The sequence below is a fragment of the Malaclemys terrapin genome, chromosome 2, assembly GCF_027887155.1.
Source record: "Malaclemys terrapin pileata isolate rMalTer1 chromosome 2, rMalTer1.hap1, whole genome shotgun sequence".
Classification (NCBI taxonomy): Eukaryota; Metazoa; Chordata; order Testudines; family Emydidae; genus Malaclemys; species Malaclemys terrapin.
In genome coordinates, this window is record NC_071506.1 from 112482203 (window position 1) to 112501364 (window position 19162).

Here is a 19162-nt window from a genome sequence, read left to right on the forward strand (position 1 = left end):
AGTTCATATACTTGTAGGTTTAGTAGAAAATCACACAATCATAGGATGGGATAAATTTCATAATTTCCCCCTCTTCTGAAAAGGTTTTTCTTAAATATTCCAACACTTGGGATTTTTTATTGGTAATGCATTGCTAATCTCACTTATCTTTCTCTAATTAAAATGTGTTTTTTCAAAAAATGGCAGCAGTACCTTTGATTATTAAAAATATAAAATGTTTCCCTCAGCACTGAACAGTGAAGGGAGACTGGTAGGATTCTCTTTCTGGCTTCTATATGCCAGCCAAAAACTTTAGGAGTGTAACAGTGCAGGAAAGTTTTATATCAAAAATGTTTCCAATATTTTTACTTCAATTTAAATATTTTTGCAGAAGCTAAACTTTGAGCCCTCACTCTTTTGCCATTCATTTAAATCACTTGAATGAGTGAACTTCCTCTAAAACACTTTTTAAATTCTTAAACTATAATCTTGATAGAAATGAAACTAAAGCATCTCTAGACCATAGTCTCAATCTTGCAAAGACTTCTGCATATATTTAACTTTGTGCCCATTGATTTTACTGGACATATTTGTGTCCTACTGAGTTTTCTCCATTGATTTCAAGGGGACTACTTAAGATCTGGAGCCCAAACTTGTAAAAAGCAGTTGCTTGTTATGTATTAAACTCTTATGGTAGTAGGCTAGTAAGGGGCTTAGACACTGATGAGTAAATGACATTTCTGAAAGTCAGCCTGTGACAGGCACCTACAAGCTCAGGGATCAGGCCATCTATCTTCCTATTGTATGAGCTTAATGATAGAAAAAGGACAGTTCTCTAGGCCCTCACTCAATTATTTGCAATTACTTGAGGAAAATGTTCTTGAGGTTAGGAAAAACAGAATGTGTTGCTCACATTTTTATAAATAGAGGGAGCAATCTAAACATACTGTCTAATGTGTTATAGCCCAGGTGGCTCTTATTTTTAGTATATAAGAATTAAAAGAAACCCACAAAAGCTAGTACCTGAATGAACGTAAATGCTATTTTTTAGAAGAAAAAAAATAGTTTAAAATCCCAAAGCGCTAATCCCACATGCAATTTTCAGGATCAAACATTCCTTGAAGAAAATTGTTCAACCAGTTATTCATTCAATTATCTGATAAGACCTAAGTTTATCGATTTCATAAATTTTAAGGGGAGAAGGAACAAAAGAGTCTAGTCCAGCATTTTTCAAACTGGGGTCTACAGACTGCTGGGGATCCCCGAAGGTATCCCAGGGGGTCCATAGGCCCCTCTGATCAACTCCTCTCCCTCCCTCCCAGCACCTCCTGCACGCTAAAAGTCCAGCGGTGCAGAGGGGCTAAGGCAGGCTTCCTACCTCTCCTGGCTCTGCGCCACTCCTGGAAGCAGTAGGTCTCCACGCACTGACTCTGCAGCTCCCATTGGCCAGGAACTGTGGGGGCAGCACCTGCGGGAGCTGCTGCCAGAGGGATGTGCACCCAAACTCCCTCCATCCCAGAGCCCACACCCCCTTCTACACCCCAAACCCCTGCCCCAGCCTGCACCCAAACTCCCTCCCAGAGCCTGTAACTCTCACCCCAATCCCCTGCCCCAGCCCAGAGCCCTCACCCAAACTCCTTCTGAGCCCTCAACCCCTCCTGCACCTAAACTCCCTCCCAGAGCCTGCACCCCAAGCCCCCTCCTGCACCCAAACTCCGTCCCAAAGCCTGCACCCCCTGCCCCAGCCTGGTGAAAGTGAGTGAGGGTGGCGGAGAGCGAGCAACGGAGGGAGGAGGGATAGAGTAAGTGGGGGATGGGGCCTCAGAGAAGGGGTGGGGCAGGGGCTGAGCAGGGTGGGGGACTTTGGGGTCCTTGAAAATTTTAAAATCAAAACGGGGGTCCTTGGGTTGCTAAAGTTTGTGAACCGCTGGTCTCATGGCCTGAAGTTTCAGCATTTCAGTGTTAGAAATTGAAAAAGAAAACTATAACCTAGAACAATGAAATGGAAAATCCACAAAAATCTAAAAAATGTACATAACCTTCTGTAATAGATCAACACTGTCATGTCTGATACTCTTATTCCCATATTTGAACAAAATATGGAAATTTAGAGAAGTATGCAAGACTAACACTTAAAACGTTAGTCAGATCCATAAATAGCATAAATTATTTTGAGCAATTTATACCAGCTGAAGATCTGACCCATAGTTTACCCCAAACATGAGAATAAGTTAAGAATGTGTAAAACTGGAATTACTCAAGAAAAGTTAATTTATAAAAGATTCCAGGTAAAATAATTTTTTCCTATGTGGTTCTTTTTGGTCTGTAGCATTATTATGGAAACAAATCTTCAGCACAAATGGGGAGAGAGAGAGAGAGGCACTGGGCAGCAACATTTTTTGCCCTCTCTCATCTGCTGAGGCAGTTGATATCTTCATAGTTGAAGCATGTTAGAGCTTTGATCTAGGTTAAGGAATATACTGTGAGGCGCTGCTGATACAGGGAAACCATGACTTCTAAAGAGAAACCAGGGAGTAAGGCCACAAGAAAATACTAGACTGAGGAATCTGAGACTCCCAAAGATGGATGACTATCAAGCAAATAGCCCCAAGGGGTTATTATAGGTAAGGAGAATAAAAGATGTGGGAGAGAGACCATAGAAAGGTCTGATAAGCATCAAAAAAGTCTATCTGAACCACCTAACTCGTTGACTATTTGGTAGCAATCAATGCAGATTGGCAGGGGATATTTATTCCTCTCCAATTTCTGTGATTGGCCTGGCACTTACCAAACTCTGCAAGAGACAGGAGATAGATACATGACTCAAAAAGACAAAGCTCCCAAAACACATTTTCAATAATTAAGGGGACACAAAATAAGGTGCAGACTAAGTCAGCCTTTTAAATATGTCTTCTTATTTTTCAGATGTGCCGCACTATGAAAATCCCCCTTCTTTGTGACTCTAGGACCCAATACAGTGTGAATTCTAGGATACAAATTCTTACTAAACCAAAGCACACAGAGTTCAGTATCCAGTGTGTGAAACGAAATAGCATTAATTGATAAGGTATTGTGCATAAACTAAAATATATTTTCAAATTTCAGATACCTGACAAAGGGGATACATTTCTACACAAACTACAACAGAAAACTTTTATGTTAAGAAAGGCTTGATCAAGTTAAGTACACAAGGAAATAAGGCATGATAGACTACACGTTTATGTTGACTAACGAGTGACTGGGATGAGTTTTCATTGGTGCCTCTCTAATACACTGTAAAGATTTAGGAGCCTTCTGTACCCATTGATACTTTTTTATTGATATCAATAAAATAAGTTCGTGGCAGGCCTTTGACTTTACTGGAACACAGAATTCTACTGTTCCTAGTGTTTTGTTATACAACCTATTGTCTTGAAGTTAAACAGCTAGTTGACATGAGCCAGCTGTGTGTTTGGCTAGTCTTGCAGAGAAAGTTAAAGCATCCTTAAAGCAGGGCAAAACATCAAAAACATGACATTTTTCATGGAAAAGGGTTTGAAGAAAACCTCAGCTTGGGGACATCGGAAACAGATTTTTTCCAGCTTCCAGAGGCAAAGAGCCAGGCCACTCTGCCTCCCTGAGCTCTGGGGGACAGAGACAGCTCCTGGGCTCTTTGCCTCTCCATGCCTGGAGGTGGGGTGGGGGATGCAGTGCACCCTCCAAAAGTGAAATTGAGCAGCTTTCCAGGCATGCAGCTGGGTAACCAGCCTTTTGATTTTTCCCAATGGAAAATCAAGTTTTTGGTGAAACTGAAATCTTCTCGTGGAAAACTGGTTGTGCAAAAAGGGCGGTTTGCATCAGAACGTCATTCGAATGAAAACTTTTCAACCAGCTCTACTGCCAACAAATGGCAACAAGGGTCAGTAGAGGAGAGGGAAGCCCTGGACACCATGCCTTTACTTCGGTCATGGACCCGATGCTGGCAGTGAAGGTAAGGCTAGATGAGCTACTGTGCTCACTCTACAGATTAAGTACCTGTTTTTGAAAATCTTGGCCGAAAACGAAGGGCAAGATTGTGGCCTGGTTTACACAATTATACAAGGGAGTATCTCCTTGCGCTAGCTACTCCCCCACCCAAACTCCCTCCCAGAGCCCAACCTCTTACCTCTTCTGCACCCAAACTCCCTCCCAGAGCCTGCACCTCAATCCACTACTCCAGACCTCCTCCCCCATCCAAACCCCATCCCAGAGCCTTAGGCAGGTGGGGGGCGGGGGTTCTGGGCGGCATGAGTGACATTGGCCCACTGGGAGGATTTGAGAACTGGCACTAGCCCAAAGGTAAATTGAGTTTGAGACCCCTGCTCTACAATGTGTCAGCTAGCATAGCTACACCAGTGCAGAAAGGAAATATGCTGTGCCTTGGGTGATCTGGTGCATGGTATTTCCTCTGGGGGTAGGGTGTGGCTTAACTGGGAGGGAGACTCCTAATCTGTTTCCCAGGCTTGCTCATAGGAAAGCAATGACTGAGCCCTATGAATTTAAGAGATGACTGCTGTACTCAAAACATAGACGTGTAACTGAGCTGATCCACATGTTAAATTTTTAGCATCTTGAAAGGCTAAACCAGGTACAGGATTTAACTCCATGTCTAACTATATATGTGAATATGAAATGAGTGATGTCTAAGTTGAAATGAGGACATTTTAACCAGGTAACAATGAAAAGTGAAAACAGTGGATTACCTGTGTTTACAAGCCATCTTCAATCAGCCTGTTTCCAGCATTACAAAATGTCTCATTGGTCACAGGCATTGCAATGTAAGGGATTTTAAATATACTAAGAGTATAACCACAGAATCAAACAGGCCTTAACATTTGACCTCATGGGGCAAAACAAACCTGTTATTACCAAAGACAACTAAGCATGCCTAGCTAATTGACTGATCTCAAGACAGGCTTTTCTTTCCATGACTGAACTTTAGGAATGCAATGCCTTGTCATCTTTCAATTAGCAGGGTTTTCTTAGACTTCATAGGCAACATTTGTATCTTAGCTACTCAAAATATTGCTGTGATTCTAGAGGGGGGAAAAGGCAGACTGTCCAATATTTTTTCTTTTAAATATGGGAAGAGTGTTTATTAAACGGTTTAGGATCAACGTTTTTCAGAACACACAATTACATGCTTCTTTCTTCTCCTTATGCCCTCCCAGGGTACTGGATAATCTGGTAAGGGAATGTATTTTAATAGGAGGGGGGAAAAGAAGAGACTTAGTTTGCTTCTATCTCAAACCAACCAATAATCCACAACCTTTGCATGTGACAATTATACATACAAATGGCAATGCCTTTATACAATGGTGTCATCCCCAGGGATCGAATCCATCAATGATTTATATATGCTTTTAAAGAAGTCCCCTGTCTTCAGCCTCCTATAGATTACATTATCATATTGTCATGTAAAATAGGCTTCTCTAAATATCCATCCCCATTTTTGTCAATAAGGAAGAAATATCCTTCCAGTGTTTTAAGATGATCCTTGAAAAATATGCTTCAAATCATTCATAATTTAATGTGCACAATAATAGACTGCCCACAAACTTCCATTTAAGACTGATGACAGTCCATCACCAATACTAGAAACCACAATAATCCTAAAGCAGGAGGAAGAGATTTCCTTCTTCATTCTGACATCTCACTGGCCCCAGAGGAGCTTGTCAAAGGCAACAGGCTTAAAGACCTTCTTTCACATGGCGAGCTGCAGGTAGGAGCTTGTAGGCGATGGTCTATCGAAACTCTCAGACTGGGATGTTTTTACAACACCTGGAACAGGAAGTCTCATGTAAATAGTTGGAGTCTCTGGGTTTTGTTAACTTGTGAATCAGCTAGAGTGTCTCCATGTTTTATCCAATTTTAGGAAACTATCTATAGTGTACCATGCTGACTTAAGTATTATCAGTCTGTGAAAAGGAACTCTGCAGACACACTCAGATATGTTTATGAACATTTACTTGGCATCATCTTATGAAAATTCAGATTCCTGGGATAAGCAGTATGGTGACAGATTCCTTTTTTCTTTTTGGACACCACCTGTGAGTAAACTCAAGGGAAATTAAACTGTTTATCCAAAATCTATTCTGGGATGCCACGGTAGATGTTTGCTTTTTGGGTGTAACACCCCCTATTTGACCTAACTAGAATGATATCCATAAAAAGTAAGTCCGTGGCAGGACTTTAGAATTCTGTGTTCCAGTGAAGTCACTGTTCCTATGGTTTTATTATACAACCCAATGTCTTGGGGTTAGTTGACATGGGCCAGCTGTGTGTTTGGCTAGTCTTGCAGAGAAAGTTAAAGCATCCTTAAAGCAGGGCAAAACATCAAAAACATGACATTTTTCATGGAAAAGGGTTTGAAGAAAACCTCAGCTTGGGACATCGGAAACAGATTTTTCCAGCTTCCAGAGGCAAAGAGCCAGGCCACTTTGCCTCCCTGAGCTCTGGGGGACAGAGACAGCTCCTGGGCTCTTTGCCTCTCCATGCCTGGAGGTGGGGTGGGGGGATGCAGTGCACCCGCCAAAAGTGAAATTGAGCAGCTTTCCAGGCATGCAGCTGGGTAACCAGCCTTTTGATTTTTCCCAATGGAAAATCAAGTTTTTGGTGAAACTGAAATCTTCTCGTGGAAAACTGGTTGTGCAAAAAGGGCGGTTTGCATCAGAACGTCATTTGAATGAAAACTTTTCAACCAACTCTACTGCCAACAAACCCAATAGCACAAATGGCAACAAGGGTCAGTACAGGAGAGGGAAGCCCTGGACACAATGCCTTTACTTCGGTCATGGACCCAATGCTGGCAGTGAAGGTAGAGATGGATGAGCTACTGTGCTCACTCTACAGAATAGGAGAATCTGGGGCTGGTTATGACAAAAATGGCTGCACGACACTCTGGGATCTTGCCCTAAGAGTAAATCAAAGTTCTAAGAGGGACAAAGACAGAAATCGCTTCATAGATTCCACAGTGAGAACCTACATTCCAAAACCAATATTGCTACAAAAAAAAGCAGCTATCCTGGATGGACTGCTGGAAATCCATGGTGGAAATATTATCTATGTTCCAGATCTTCAAGGTGTTTATCAAAGTGGTAAGCTACAGCCATGCATTATTGATAAACATGGTTCATCACCACTGTTATGCGAGACACCAATGAAAATAGGGAGGTCACATGCTACTTACCTGTTCTGCCTGTAATTAGGGTTTTCAAGATCTGTTTGACAGATGTTGGTATGTGCTTAAGTTCTACTGAAGTTAATGGGACTTAAGCGAATGCTTAAAATTAAGCATGTGTGTATATGCTGTCCTCAATCAGGGTCTTAGGCATGGATCCTCAGCTGGTATAAACTGTCAGAGGTGCATGGAATTCAATGTAACTGTGACAATTTACATCAGCTGGGGAACTGCCCCTTCCTTTCTAATCCTGCACTGTCAGCATCAATGAAAGTTTTGCTGCTGATTTCAGTAACAGCAGGAGCAGGCCCTTAGAGGCAAGGAAAGGATGAATCACCTCATCATGAATGGTGCCAAAGCAAATATGCGAGGGCACAAGTAGAGAACACTTTAAAAAACAAAACAAAACAAAAAGGAAAGCCAGGATTGCTCTGCAAGTAGTCACATGCTTATACCAATGGGAAAATAACCATGTGTGATGTAGAGAAGTTATGTAACTTGGAAAATAAGTGCACTATGTGAATGTTTTATGCCTTTTATTTACTCGACAACCATTTTTCAGTGCATAACACTGAAATAAAAAATGTTCTCCTAAATAACCAAAAGCTTCTGTTGGCAGTGTGTGTGAATTAAAGCCAAACTGACAGACACTGAAGAGGAGCAGGCAAGAATCCCAGGCATCTGTAAGCGTGGCCACATTTCTGATATTATTATTATTTGTTTCTGATACTAGCTGCAAAGTGGCAGGTGCTGTACAAACACAATAAGGCCTGGACCTTACCATGTAATACCCAGGAAGGGAAAAGGGTGACAATTATCCACATCTAACTATTTCCTTCCACTTCCCCTTCTAAAAATACTATCGATATGACTTATCTGCAATTACCCTGGTCATTAGTGGAAATCCTACTTCAAACTTCAGCTCCGCTGTTTTTGTGGGGTAAGTGATGCCAGCAGTTCCTAGCAGTAGTACTGGTGTAACTAACGCTCCATCTGACAGCCTATGGGTCCTTCCTCTGCTCCTTATTGCTGCCATTGACTTACCACGTGAGACACTTCTCGTCTTGTCACTGCACTCGTCTTCTCTTGCATCATGCTTCTTGACGCATGAACGCTGGAATAGAACAGAGCTGCATATAGATTGAAACCCAGTGACTCAGACATTTATAGTGAATCAATCTCTTCTCTCGTATAGTGCTTCTCAGGGAGAGTTAACCATAAGAATGCTGGCCCAGGCAGTGCCAGCCAAGGGAATACTTAGATGGAACTATAGACAGCAAAATAAATCTCTGGCAACTCCCACATGGTTAGCAAATTAAGGATTATGGTGTATGTGTAATTAAATAAGCAAAAAAACCGCTATCTCCTTATGTAAAAATCGTATGTGCACAGTGGTGATATTCCACTCAAATTATATCCTTTGAACACTTTTTAGAGACTGTTTTTCTTTTGCTTAGCCCTGTCCCATCCATTTAAATCTCCTTTCCAACCTGATACATGTAAATGATCCTCAAATTAATCAGTAGTGTAACTCACATTTGTTTAAATCCACGTGTCCACTTTATGGAAGAGAACTAAAATTAATACAAAGCTTCTTAGAAAAGTCATATGAAAATTATTTGCACTTTTCAAAAAGCTTTAAGCAAGAACTCTTTCAATAACTAGTTATAGCTAGATGAAACTGTTAAAATATCAGAGGCATATTTAGGGCTTGATTTTGTACTTATTAAAATCAAGAACGCCCATTGGAGCAGGATCAGTCTATTAAAGAACATATAATGGAGCAATGCTTACACACTTTTAGTAGTAAAGATGACTTCATATAAATCCAAACATGTCCAATATAATGAAAATGTAATAAGATATCCACATTTACATTAGAACAGATATAAAAGGAACATACCAATACACAGCAGCTGAATGCAAGGCACAAATTTGAGGCCCAATTTCGAGAAGTGTTGACCACTCTTAACTCCCCGTAACTTTGGGGGGAGTTGAGGATGCTCACGGTTTCAGGTGATCGGACCCCTAACACAGCTCTATGAAAAGATAACATGACAATTCATTCTGAACTGAGTGTGATTTTTCTCTTCCAGTACATTTGGTGGTTCTTCGAGTGATTGCTCATGTCCATTCCACCCAGGTGTGTTCGCGCCGTGTGCACGCCAGCTGGAAGATTTTTCCCTTAGCAGTGTCGGTAGGGTCGGCCTGGGCACCCGCTGGAGTGGTGCCTTCATGGCACCCAATATAGGGCCCTGCCAACCCTCCACCCCCTCAGCTCCTTCTTACCGCCGGTGATAGCTAGCTGGAACTTCGCTCGTTCCTGCAGCAAGCACTTTAGCAGTGTCTGATCACATATCGTGTACATAGTTTCTCAGTTAGTTAGTAGTTGTTCCTTATAGTTATAGTTAGTTGGTTTGGGGGCCCCCCACCACAACATTCCCCCTCCTGGGGTATGCCCGGGTCTCCAGGGTTTAAGCTCTGCAAAGCCTGTGGCAAGTTTATGCCCAAGAGTGATCCTCACTCTTCCTGCTTGCGATGCCTTGGTGAGTCACCAGAAGGAGAAGTGCCGTATCTGCAAGGGTTTCTGTCCCGAAACCCTCAAAGACCGGGAACAGAGACGAAAACTTCTGTTGATGGAGGCGGCATTGATGCCACACTGCGACCCGGGACCACTGAACCGGTGCCGAGCACTTCCTCATCAGTGCACAGAGCTCTCGCACCAACGGTGCACGAAACGGCCCCGCCTAAGGACTCTAAGGCCCCCCGGCACCGCCTCAGCTCGGCCCATAAGAAGTCAGCCTCACCACGGCACCACTTTCCATCCCCGGTGCCGGTAAAGAGGAGGAGGCTGGTGAGGGGTCGATCACTCCTCTCGAAACCTAAGGGGTCTGCGGCATCTGAGTGTGTTGGGACAGACCACCCCTCCCTGCTTCCACCCAGGGTCTTGTCAACTTCTTCCCCAGCCGGGGTCCAGTTGAGTCTGGACCACCAAGGGGACATACAGCTACCGTTGACGCCGGAGGTGTTCGAGGCGGCCACAGACCTGATGCGCTTCCCGGTGCCGTCCTCCCCACAGAGAAGGAACAAGTTGTCGGTGACCACGCGCCCCGCTTTCCACTCCAGGGGCAAGCCAGCCATGATGGCCCGCTGGTCTCCATCACCAGCACCCCTGGCACCGCCTGCACAGACAGAAGGGCCACATTGTTCCCCAGCTTCGTGGCACCGCTCGCCAGCGACCCAGGGTACTGCTCCTCCGTGGTTCTCCTACTCTGAGACCTCGGAGGCGAACTCTTATCGCTCCAGCAGATTGCGGAGCAGGAGGTCCAGGTCTCGATGGAGTCACCAGCCATACCCGGCACCGTGGCAGCTGTCTGCTCAATGGCCCTTCTGGACACCCTGGGCTTACCATCAGAGCCAAGGCCAAGTCCACAGTCCAGGACTGCGTCGGCATCTTTGGCATCTTTTGTGCCACAGACACCGCCACCAGCGGCGCCATCGTCCGAGGGAGTGGCACTGCTGGCACAGCCAGCTCTGGCACCGTCTCTCCAGAAAACAGCACTGTCGTGTGCTCCAACCTCGACCCTGTCGACACAGTCGGACTCAGCAATGCCGGATTTGTCATCCCTGGCACTAGCTGAGGTGCTGAATCCCCGCCATCAACACCGGCACCATAGCTCGAGTACCGTGTGCCGAGGGACCCCAGAGGGGGAGAGGGTAGTGAACAGGGACCGCTACCCGTCCTCTCAACCTCGTCCTCGCCTGATGAAGCGGTCGCAGGGACATAGACGGCCCAGGCTCTTGAACAACCGTGTTCTCCAGCAGCTATTGAGACGGGTTGCTCAAAGCCTGGGGATACAAGACGAGGAGGTGGAGTAGGATTTGGACTTTGTTGTGGTCACATCCTTGCTCCCTCTGGCCCATCCAGGGTTGCTCTGCCACTGATTAAAAACAGTAGTTGACATATCCAAAAGTTGACACTCCTGCTTCTCTGGCCCCTACAGCCAAGAAAACGGAGCGGCGCTACTTCGTACTGTCTAAGCGTACGAACACCTTTATACCTACCCTCCCCCTGACTCTTTGGTGGTCGATGCAGCCAACCGGAGAGAGCGCCAGGGGTTCCAAGGCTCCACCCCTAAAAACAGGGACGCCAAGAAGCTTGACCTATTTGGCAGAAAGATCTATTCGACCGGGGGCCTGCAGCTCCGCATAGCCAACCAGCAGGCCATTGTAAGCTGCTACGGACATAACACCTGCTTGGCAATGGCTAAGTTTGCGGAGCTCCTGCCTCAAGACTCTTGGGTGGGGTTCTCCGAACTTGTGGAGGAGGGGAAATTGGTTTCCCGGGCCTCTCTGTAAGTGGCTCTGGATGCGGTGGATGCAACCTCGCGCATGCTGGCCACAGGGGTGGTGATGAGGCGAGGCTCCTGGCTACAGGTCTCTGGAATGCCCCACGAGGTCCAGCAGACCATACAGGACCTCCCCTTCGAGGGATCCTCCCTTTTCTCTGAAAAAATGGGTAAGAGGCATCACAGTTTGAAGGACTCTAGGGCTACTCTGCGCTCGCTGGGGCTCTACACGCCAGCTACCCAGTGCAGGCATTTTAGGCCTCCGCCTGCTCCTTGGCCTTACCAGCTGCAGAACCACCAGGACGCTCCACGTAAGCAAAACAGGAGTGGTAGGAGGAGGCAACATCCCTCTTCTGGGCAAAACTCTGGCCAGCCCAAGCCTCCACCCGGGCCTAGACCACCTTTTTGAAGTTACAGTTGAGGACAGCTCACCAGTACAGACTCTAGATCCTTCTCATCCCGTCTATCCCCTTTCTACCATGCCTGGTCCTGAATTACTTCAGACCGTTGGGTGCTCCGCATGGTAGAGGGGATATTCCATCCAATTCTGTGCCCCTGGTGACCCTCCAACCCCCTTCCCCATCCCTCTTCAGGGACCCCTCTCACGAGCAACTTCTAATTCAAGAAGTGCAGTCCCTCCTCTCGGTGGGGGGCAGTGGAGGAGGTTCCTCAGGAGCTAAGGGGCAAGGGGTTTTACTCTTGGTATTTCCTAATACCGAAGGCCATGGGGGGCCTCGACCCATCTTGGACCTGTGGCAGCTCAACAAGTTTGTAAAGAAACTCAAGTTCCGCATGGTCTCACTAACCTCCGTTATCCCCTCACTGGATCCAGGAGACTGGTATGCCGCCCTCAACTTGAAGAAGGACGCGTATTTTCACATCGCAATAGTTCCACATCACAGACGCTACCTCAGATTCGTGGTGAGCAGGAGCCACTATCAGTTTGCTGTCCTCCCATTCGGACTGTCGACAGCTCCCCGCGTATTCACAAAGTGCATGGCAGGCGTTGCGGCGTTCCTGTGCAAGAGCCAGGTACAGGTTTTTCCTTATCTCGACGACTGGCTGATCAAGGGCTGCTCAAGACCCCAAGTGGAGGGTCAGGTGGAATTCATAAGAAGGACCTTCCTCAAATTAGGTCTCCTCCTAAACAAGGCCAAATCTATTCTGTCCCTGGTGCAGAGGATAGAGTTTATAGATGCAGTCCTAGACTCCACTCAAGCCAGGGCATACCTCCCGGAAGCCAGGATTCGCTCACTAGGGGACATCATACAGGGCCTCAGACAGTTCCCCATGATCACAGCAAGGAACTGCCTAAAGCTGCTGGGACACATGGCTGCGTGTACCTACGTGGTACAGCACGCCAGGCTCAGACTGTATCGGCCAGCCCGAGACGCTCTGGAGAGCATCATAATCCTGCCCCGCCTCGGATCTGGGATGGGGAGCTCCTCTAGGGGACCTCAGGACTCAAGCCTCTGGTCTCAGGCGGACCTCACTCTGCACATCAATGTCCGAGAGCTGAGAGCGGTACAACTGGCATGCCACGCTTTCAAAACCCACATAGCAGGCAGGTGCGTCTTAGTCCTCATGGACAACACCTCGGGGATGTTCTATATCAACAAACGGGGCTGCACGCTCCTCTCCCCTATGCCGGGAAGCCCTCACGCTGTGGTACTTCTGTGTAGATCACTCAGTCCACCTGCAGGCGTCATACCTCCCAGGAGTGCAGAATGAGCTGGTGGACAGTCTCAGCCGGACCTTCCACGGCAACGAGTGCTCCCTCCGGCTGGACATGGCAAGATCAATCTTCTGTCTCTGGGGCTCACCCCAGATAGACCTGTTTGCCACTCGCGGCAACAGGAAATGTCAGCTATTCTGCTCCCTCATGAATCACAGTCCGGGGTCCATTGCGGATGCCTTCCTCCTCCCGGGGGGGCCGCTGGCTCTATGCTTTTCCACCAATTCTGCTAGTCCACAAGATGCTCCTCAAGATCCGCAGGGACCGGGCCTGAGTCATACTGATGGCGTCAGAGTGGCCGCGCCAGCACTGGTTCACGTCGCTCCTGGGAATGTCTGTAGCAGCACTGCTCACTTTACCACTGGTGCCGGATCTGATCACGCAGGACCATGGCTGACTCCTGCACCTGAATCTAGAGTTGTTCCACCTCACGTCCTAGATGCTCCATGGCTAAACACAGCAGAGCTGTCATGCTCGGATCAAGTCAGACAAGTCTTCCTTGGTAGTAGAAAGCCTTCCACCAGGGCAACGTACCTTGCCAAGTGGAAAAGGTTCTCCATATGGGCGGAGCAACGCAGTTAGTCACCCTTGCTCACCCCCATACCATTCATACTGGACTACCTCCTTCACCTAAAACAAGACCTGTCCCCTGTCATCAATAAGGGTCCACTTAACCGCCATCTCCACCTTCCATCTGGGCATAGACGGCTTCTCAGTCTTCGCAAACCCTCTAGTCAGTCATTTCCTCAGGGGCCTGGACAGGCTCTTCCCGCAGACGCGTCAGCCTGTCCCGGCCTGGGACCTTAATCTAGTTTTCTCCATTTGAACCACTGGCGACCTGCTCCCTGCTCTCTCTCTCGTACAAGGTTGCGTTCCTCGTGGCAATTTCCTTGGCTAGATGGGTAACGGAGCTCAGGGCCCTCACGTCTGAGTCCCCTTACATAGTTTTTCATAAGGACAAGGTCCAACTCAGACCTCACCCGGCCTTTCTCCCTAAAGTTGTTTCCCAGTTTCACATGGGCCAGGACATCTTCCTCCTAGTGTTTTATCCCAAGTCATACTCCTTTGATAGGGAGCGCAGGCTGCACTCACTGAATGTACGTAGGGCCCTAGCCTTCTACATAGAGAGGACTAAGCCGTTCCAGAAGTCCATCCAACTCTTTGTGGCTCTGGTGGACAGAATGAAAGGTCTCCCTGTCTCTTCTCAACGCATCTCGTCGTGGACTGCTGCATTCGGGAGTGTTACAGCCTGGCAAGGGTGCCCGCCCCGCCGATTACTGCCCACGCCTCCTCGGTGGCGTTCCTGGCGAAAGTCCTCACCCAGGAAATCTGCAGGGCGGCTAGGTGGTTCTCGATACATACATTCACGACACGCTATGCAATTACACAACAGGCCAGAGACTATGCGGCCTTTGGACGCGCTGTGCTCCAGTTAGTGCATGACTCCAACCCCACCTCCTAAGCTTTGGCTTGTGAGTCACCTGGTTGGAATGGACATGAACAATCACTCGAAGAAGAAAAAACAGTTACTCACTTTCTCGTAACTGTTGTTCTTTGAGATGTGTTGTTCATGTCCATTCCAATATCCACCCTCCTACCCCTTTGTCGGAATAGCCGGCAAGAAGGAACTGAGGGGGTGGAGGGTCGGCAAGGCCCTATATTGGGTGCCATGAAGGCGCCACTCCAGCGGGCGCTCAGGCCGACCCAACGGATGCTGCTAACGGAAAAATCTTCCGGCTGGCATGCACGCGGTGCGCACACACCTGATTGGAATGGACATGAACAACATCTCGAAGAACAGCAGTTACGAGAAAGCGAGTAACTGTTTTTTCTAACTGCTGTGTATTACTGCAATTAGTTGACAATCACACTGATATGTTCTTATACTGTAAATGCTATTTCTTAAAGTCAAAGGCCAACATATTCATTGCATTATTTCATTACTGTGTGCTGCAATATAGTAGACAATGTGAGTAAAGTACAAAAACAGAGAAACAGCTAAGGGATAGAATATTGCACTTGAATTTAGAGCATTGTGAGATAAAAATTGTCATTGTAACTTACAGGAATAAATCTGTGAGCAATGCAACATTCAGTTTCACTTGTGATTTTTCAAGTTTCTCAATCATTACATATGCACACATCATCTTTACTTTCACCAGAAAAGTTGCTTATCAATTTTATTACTTTGTTCTACTGAATTTTGAATACAATTAAAATGGCTCTATAAATCTGCTGTTTTCTAAAATGCTTTTTAACCCTCTTCATACACTTATTAAAAAAAATGAAGCCCTTTGTGTTGAAAGATTTATTTTTTTTTAATCGCATCAATTTCAGGATAATTCCAAATTTAGGATGGCTTAGACTTGTATAGAGTCTTCTCTTCTCTTGAAACAGTTCAAGGCTTTAAGAGGTCTCTTGGTAACTTTAAATTGCTTGCACTGTGCATGCCCAGAATCTCATTCACTTCCAATATTTTGGAATTGTTCCATATCTTGTATGCTTACAATGAGATTGTTGGAATTGGGGCAAGTTAATTGTATGCATCAACTTATTTTCTTTTTCCTGAATGTATAAGATGAAGCTGTGTTTAAGGCAAAATTAGCCACCTACTGCTGGAAGTAATAATTTTGTGAAATTAAATACTTATTAGAAGCTAAGGAAGTGTCCTGACAACTTGTACTGCAAAACCCTCACTGCTGCAGCATCATTTTTTTTGCCACTTGCACTAGTGATACTACAAGCAAGAAGACACAAACTATTCTTTTGTTGCTCAACTATATTTTAGTTTCATTAAAATGTGGCTTTATCGTTCAAAGTTACAAAAAACAAGATTATCCTCCAACCTTGTCATTTTTGGTAAGTGAAAAAAGGCTTATTTTGACATTCAGCCTTTGATAATAAATATGAAAAATTTAGAAGCAAATACATTCCCTACAGGAATTTTAAAAAGGAATTTGCTTCCTGAGAGCATGAAACACCTGTTAATTCACTCTTTAACCACGGTTGCAGGCAGTTGATCAGTAGTTTCAAAACAGAAAGCCAATTATGGGGGCTGTATTAAAATAAGTGATCTTGGCAGCTCACCACTCACTGATTAGTATCAAGAAGGCACAACATAAGCAATGGTAAAGTCAGTAAACAAAATTTTACTGTAATATTTCATAACACAGATACTGTATTCTGTTTTAAGTGTAAAGCTACTGTCTTACACAAGAAAGATGGACAGACCCTTGTTCCAAGACTAATATGGATACAATAAATATGGAGTTTTACATACTAGATCTGTACACAGCAACTTTGCCCCACAGCCATAAAAAATTACATTTAACAGTGCAACATATAATTTAATCATTTTTAGTTTTTCTGACATAAGATGTTTTTACTTACTAAACACAAGCAACTACCTGGTTTTAATATACATATTTTATATATATATTTATATATATTTTTAACAATCTGTACAGGTTTCTAAACATAAAACTCCAAAAAGGCACAATTGTCTATACAACATGTACAAGAATGGCTGGAGCTGACGAGAAACAACAATTATTGGTCGAGTTCATGATTGCACAAAGATTATTAATGAGTTTGTGTCAGAAAAATGTGCTTTAAGGAAAGGAAGGTTTGCAAAGAAACCTGTAAGTGTTATAATAATAATAATACTCATAAAAAAAAAATCTAGGTTGCTATTACAAGTCTGTCCTCATCATCACTGCTGCCATCACTAAACTGTACAGTATTCTGCCTTCGTGGCAATCCTGCTGGCCTATGTACCTGTCTATTTGGAGAGACAGTTTGATGGACGGGGGACTTGGTTAAAACTTCAGAATTCACCTTCAAGAGGGGTTCTGAGGTGGAAGCCCTTTTGACCTGAATGGAAATGACATCACACTTTGGTTTGACATGATTTACTGGGTCAGCCTTTTCAGTATTTGTTTTTCCAGGACCATCAAGTCTTTCGTACTCCTTTGAAGGAAAAGGCTCTGCAACTTTTTTTACGTTGTACCACTGGACCGTAGGTGCCGCTTGAGGAGATACAGCACTAGTGATTGGATTGATGTCAGCTGCAGGAAAACTCACAGGAGTCCGCTCTTGGTGAATTTCACAGGCTTTATTACTGGAAGCTGGTGTTTCTGGAACTCCTTGCCCATCTGTAGTTACGGGGCTGACTGAAGGGATCAACGTAGGCAGTGCTATATTCAATATTTGCAGGCCTGGAATGTGTGTCTGAGGGCTGGGGTTGCTCTGAGGAGAAGGGTTTGCAGTCAAAACTTGTAGTCCCACAGCATTTAGCGTGAGTCCTGAAGGATGTATTTGAGGGGCTATATTTGTATTTGCCAGGCCCAATATGTTCACTGTCTCCATGCCTAATGGTGGAAGAGGTTGTAAGCTTGGTGCACTCAGACTCTGGATGCCTGGCCCGTTAATCTGACCTATTGGAATACATGGCACAACACTGTTCACTTCAGCAACTCCTAGTGGATTTGCAGTGGCAGAGACTGCACATGCCGTGTCACCAAGCGCACTTGTAGTTCTGTGAATCACGCTAACTGCAGGAATGGTGAGTTGCACTGGCCCAGCTTGAATTGGAACAAATGTGGAGTACGTGGCTAGGCCAGCAGGAACCACATGAATTCCCCCTACTGGAATCATACCATAAGGTGTCTTGGCTTGCTGCTGTGAGTGCAAAGGAAGGTGGCTAAATAAATGAGTCAGAGGAGCTGTCAGTTCTGTGGCATGCAGCTTCTCTTCTTGGATGTCAGGATAGGGTGAGGCTGCTGAAGGAACAACCATTGTTGTCTGTGTGCTTTGGTCCACGGGTGGTGAGAGAAGCCCTACAGACGGTGTGCTCTACGAAAGAACAGCAAAAACATTTCAATATTAAGAGTGCCAGTGCAGCTAAATTAAAATCAAAATACTCTAAAGGAGGTAGTTTGAATTACAGCCTACTTTCCCTTTAGGAAGTTGCAACAAATCAGTTCACACTGCAGCTCATGACTTGAACAATTATTGACTATGTCTCCCGCTCCTCACCCTTTAATAAAACTTTTCTAAGTCTAGTACATCTGCTTTCTCTCTTGTGTTAATACTTAACAAGCATTTTGGCATTTCCCTTACAGTAAATTCATTGTGAAAATCAGCTCTCGGCTGGGGATTAACTATTGTGGTATCTTGTCACTGGACATCCAGATCTACAAGCATCATCCTCTCCTGGGGGTATTTATTTAGCCACACATCAGCAGCATTACGGTCTCTGCACTGAAAGGCTAATGGTACAATGCATTTGTTGATCCAGGATTTTAATCTGGAAGACTAGAATGAAAAGAGATGGATGACGATAAAGTATCATCATCATAAACTGACCTGGTTAAATGGAGAGGGCACTGAATTGGGACTTGGGAGACATGGGTTTTGTTTGCAGTTCTGCCATTGACCTGCTGTATGGTCATGGACAGCTAACTTCGCCTCTGTGTGCCTCTCACACTCCTTGTCTGTCTTGTCTATTTAGAGTGTAAACAGTTTGACATAGGCTGTACAAACACACAGGATGAAAGTATCCCTACCACAATGGGGCTCCCATTGCAACCGGGGCTTCTAGGGGCAACTGCACTACTACTACTACTACTAATAGGGCTTAATATCCTGTGACCCTACCTTACATGTCAGGTTACTGCAGAGATCAAGGAGGCAGGTGCCTTATGCCATCACCATCTGGCTGAGTTATAAGATGCTGAAAATTGCCATTTCCCATATGTATTTTCCTCAGTTTGCTAGAGGCTGGTTCGTTCAATCCCTACTCCTACTTTGCACATGCAAAATTCATATCCCCTGCAGATTATCTCCCCCCCCCCCCCCCCCCCAGAACACATCGTGTCAGAGAGGCGCTGCTGTTGTGCC

General features: G+C 45.4%; 1 protein-coding gene across 4 annotated transcripts in view; it reads right to left on the reverse strand.

The window, feature by feature from the left end:
- Window positions 1–16390: 16390 nt before the first annotated feature.
- The window catches only part of HIVEP1 (HIVEP zinc finger 1), a 173292-nt gene continuing 170520 nt past the window's right edge, over window positions 16391–19162 (reverse strand). For all 4 annotated transcript variants that reach the window (XM_054018313.1, XM_054018311.1, XM_054018312.1 and 1 more), the window contains one exon: window positions 16391–18115. In XM_054018313.1, the coding sequence (XP_053874288.1) occupies window positions 16943–18115 (1173 nt within the window). In that variant the 3' untranslated portion in view covers window positions 16391–16942. The remainder of the gene's footprint in view (window positions 18116–19162) is intronic.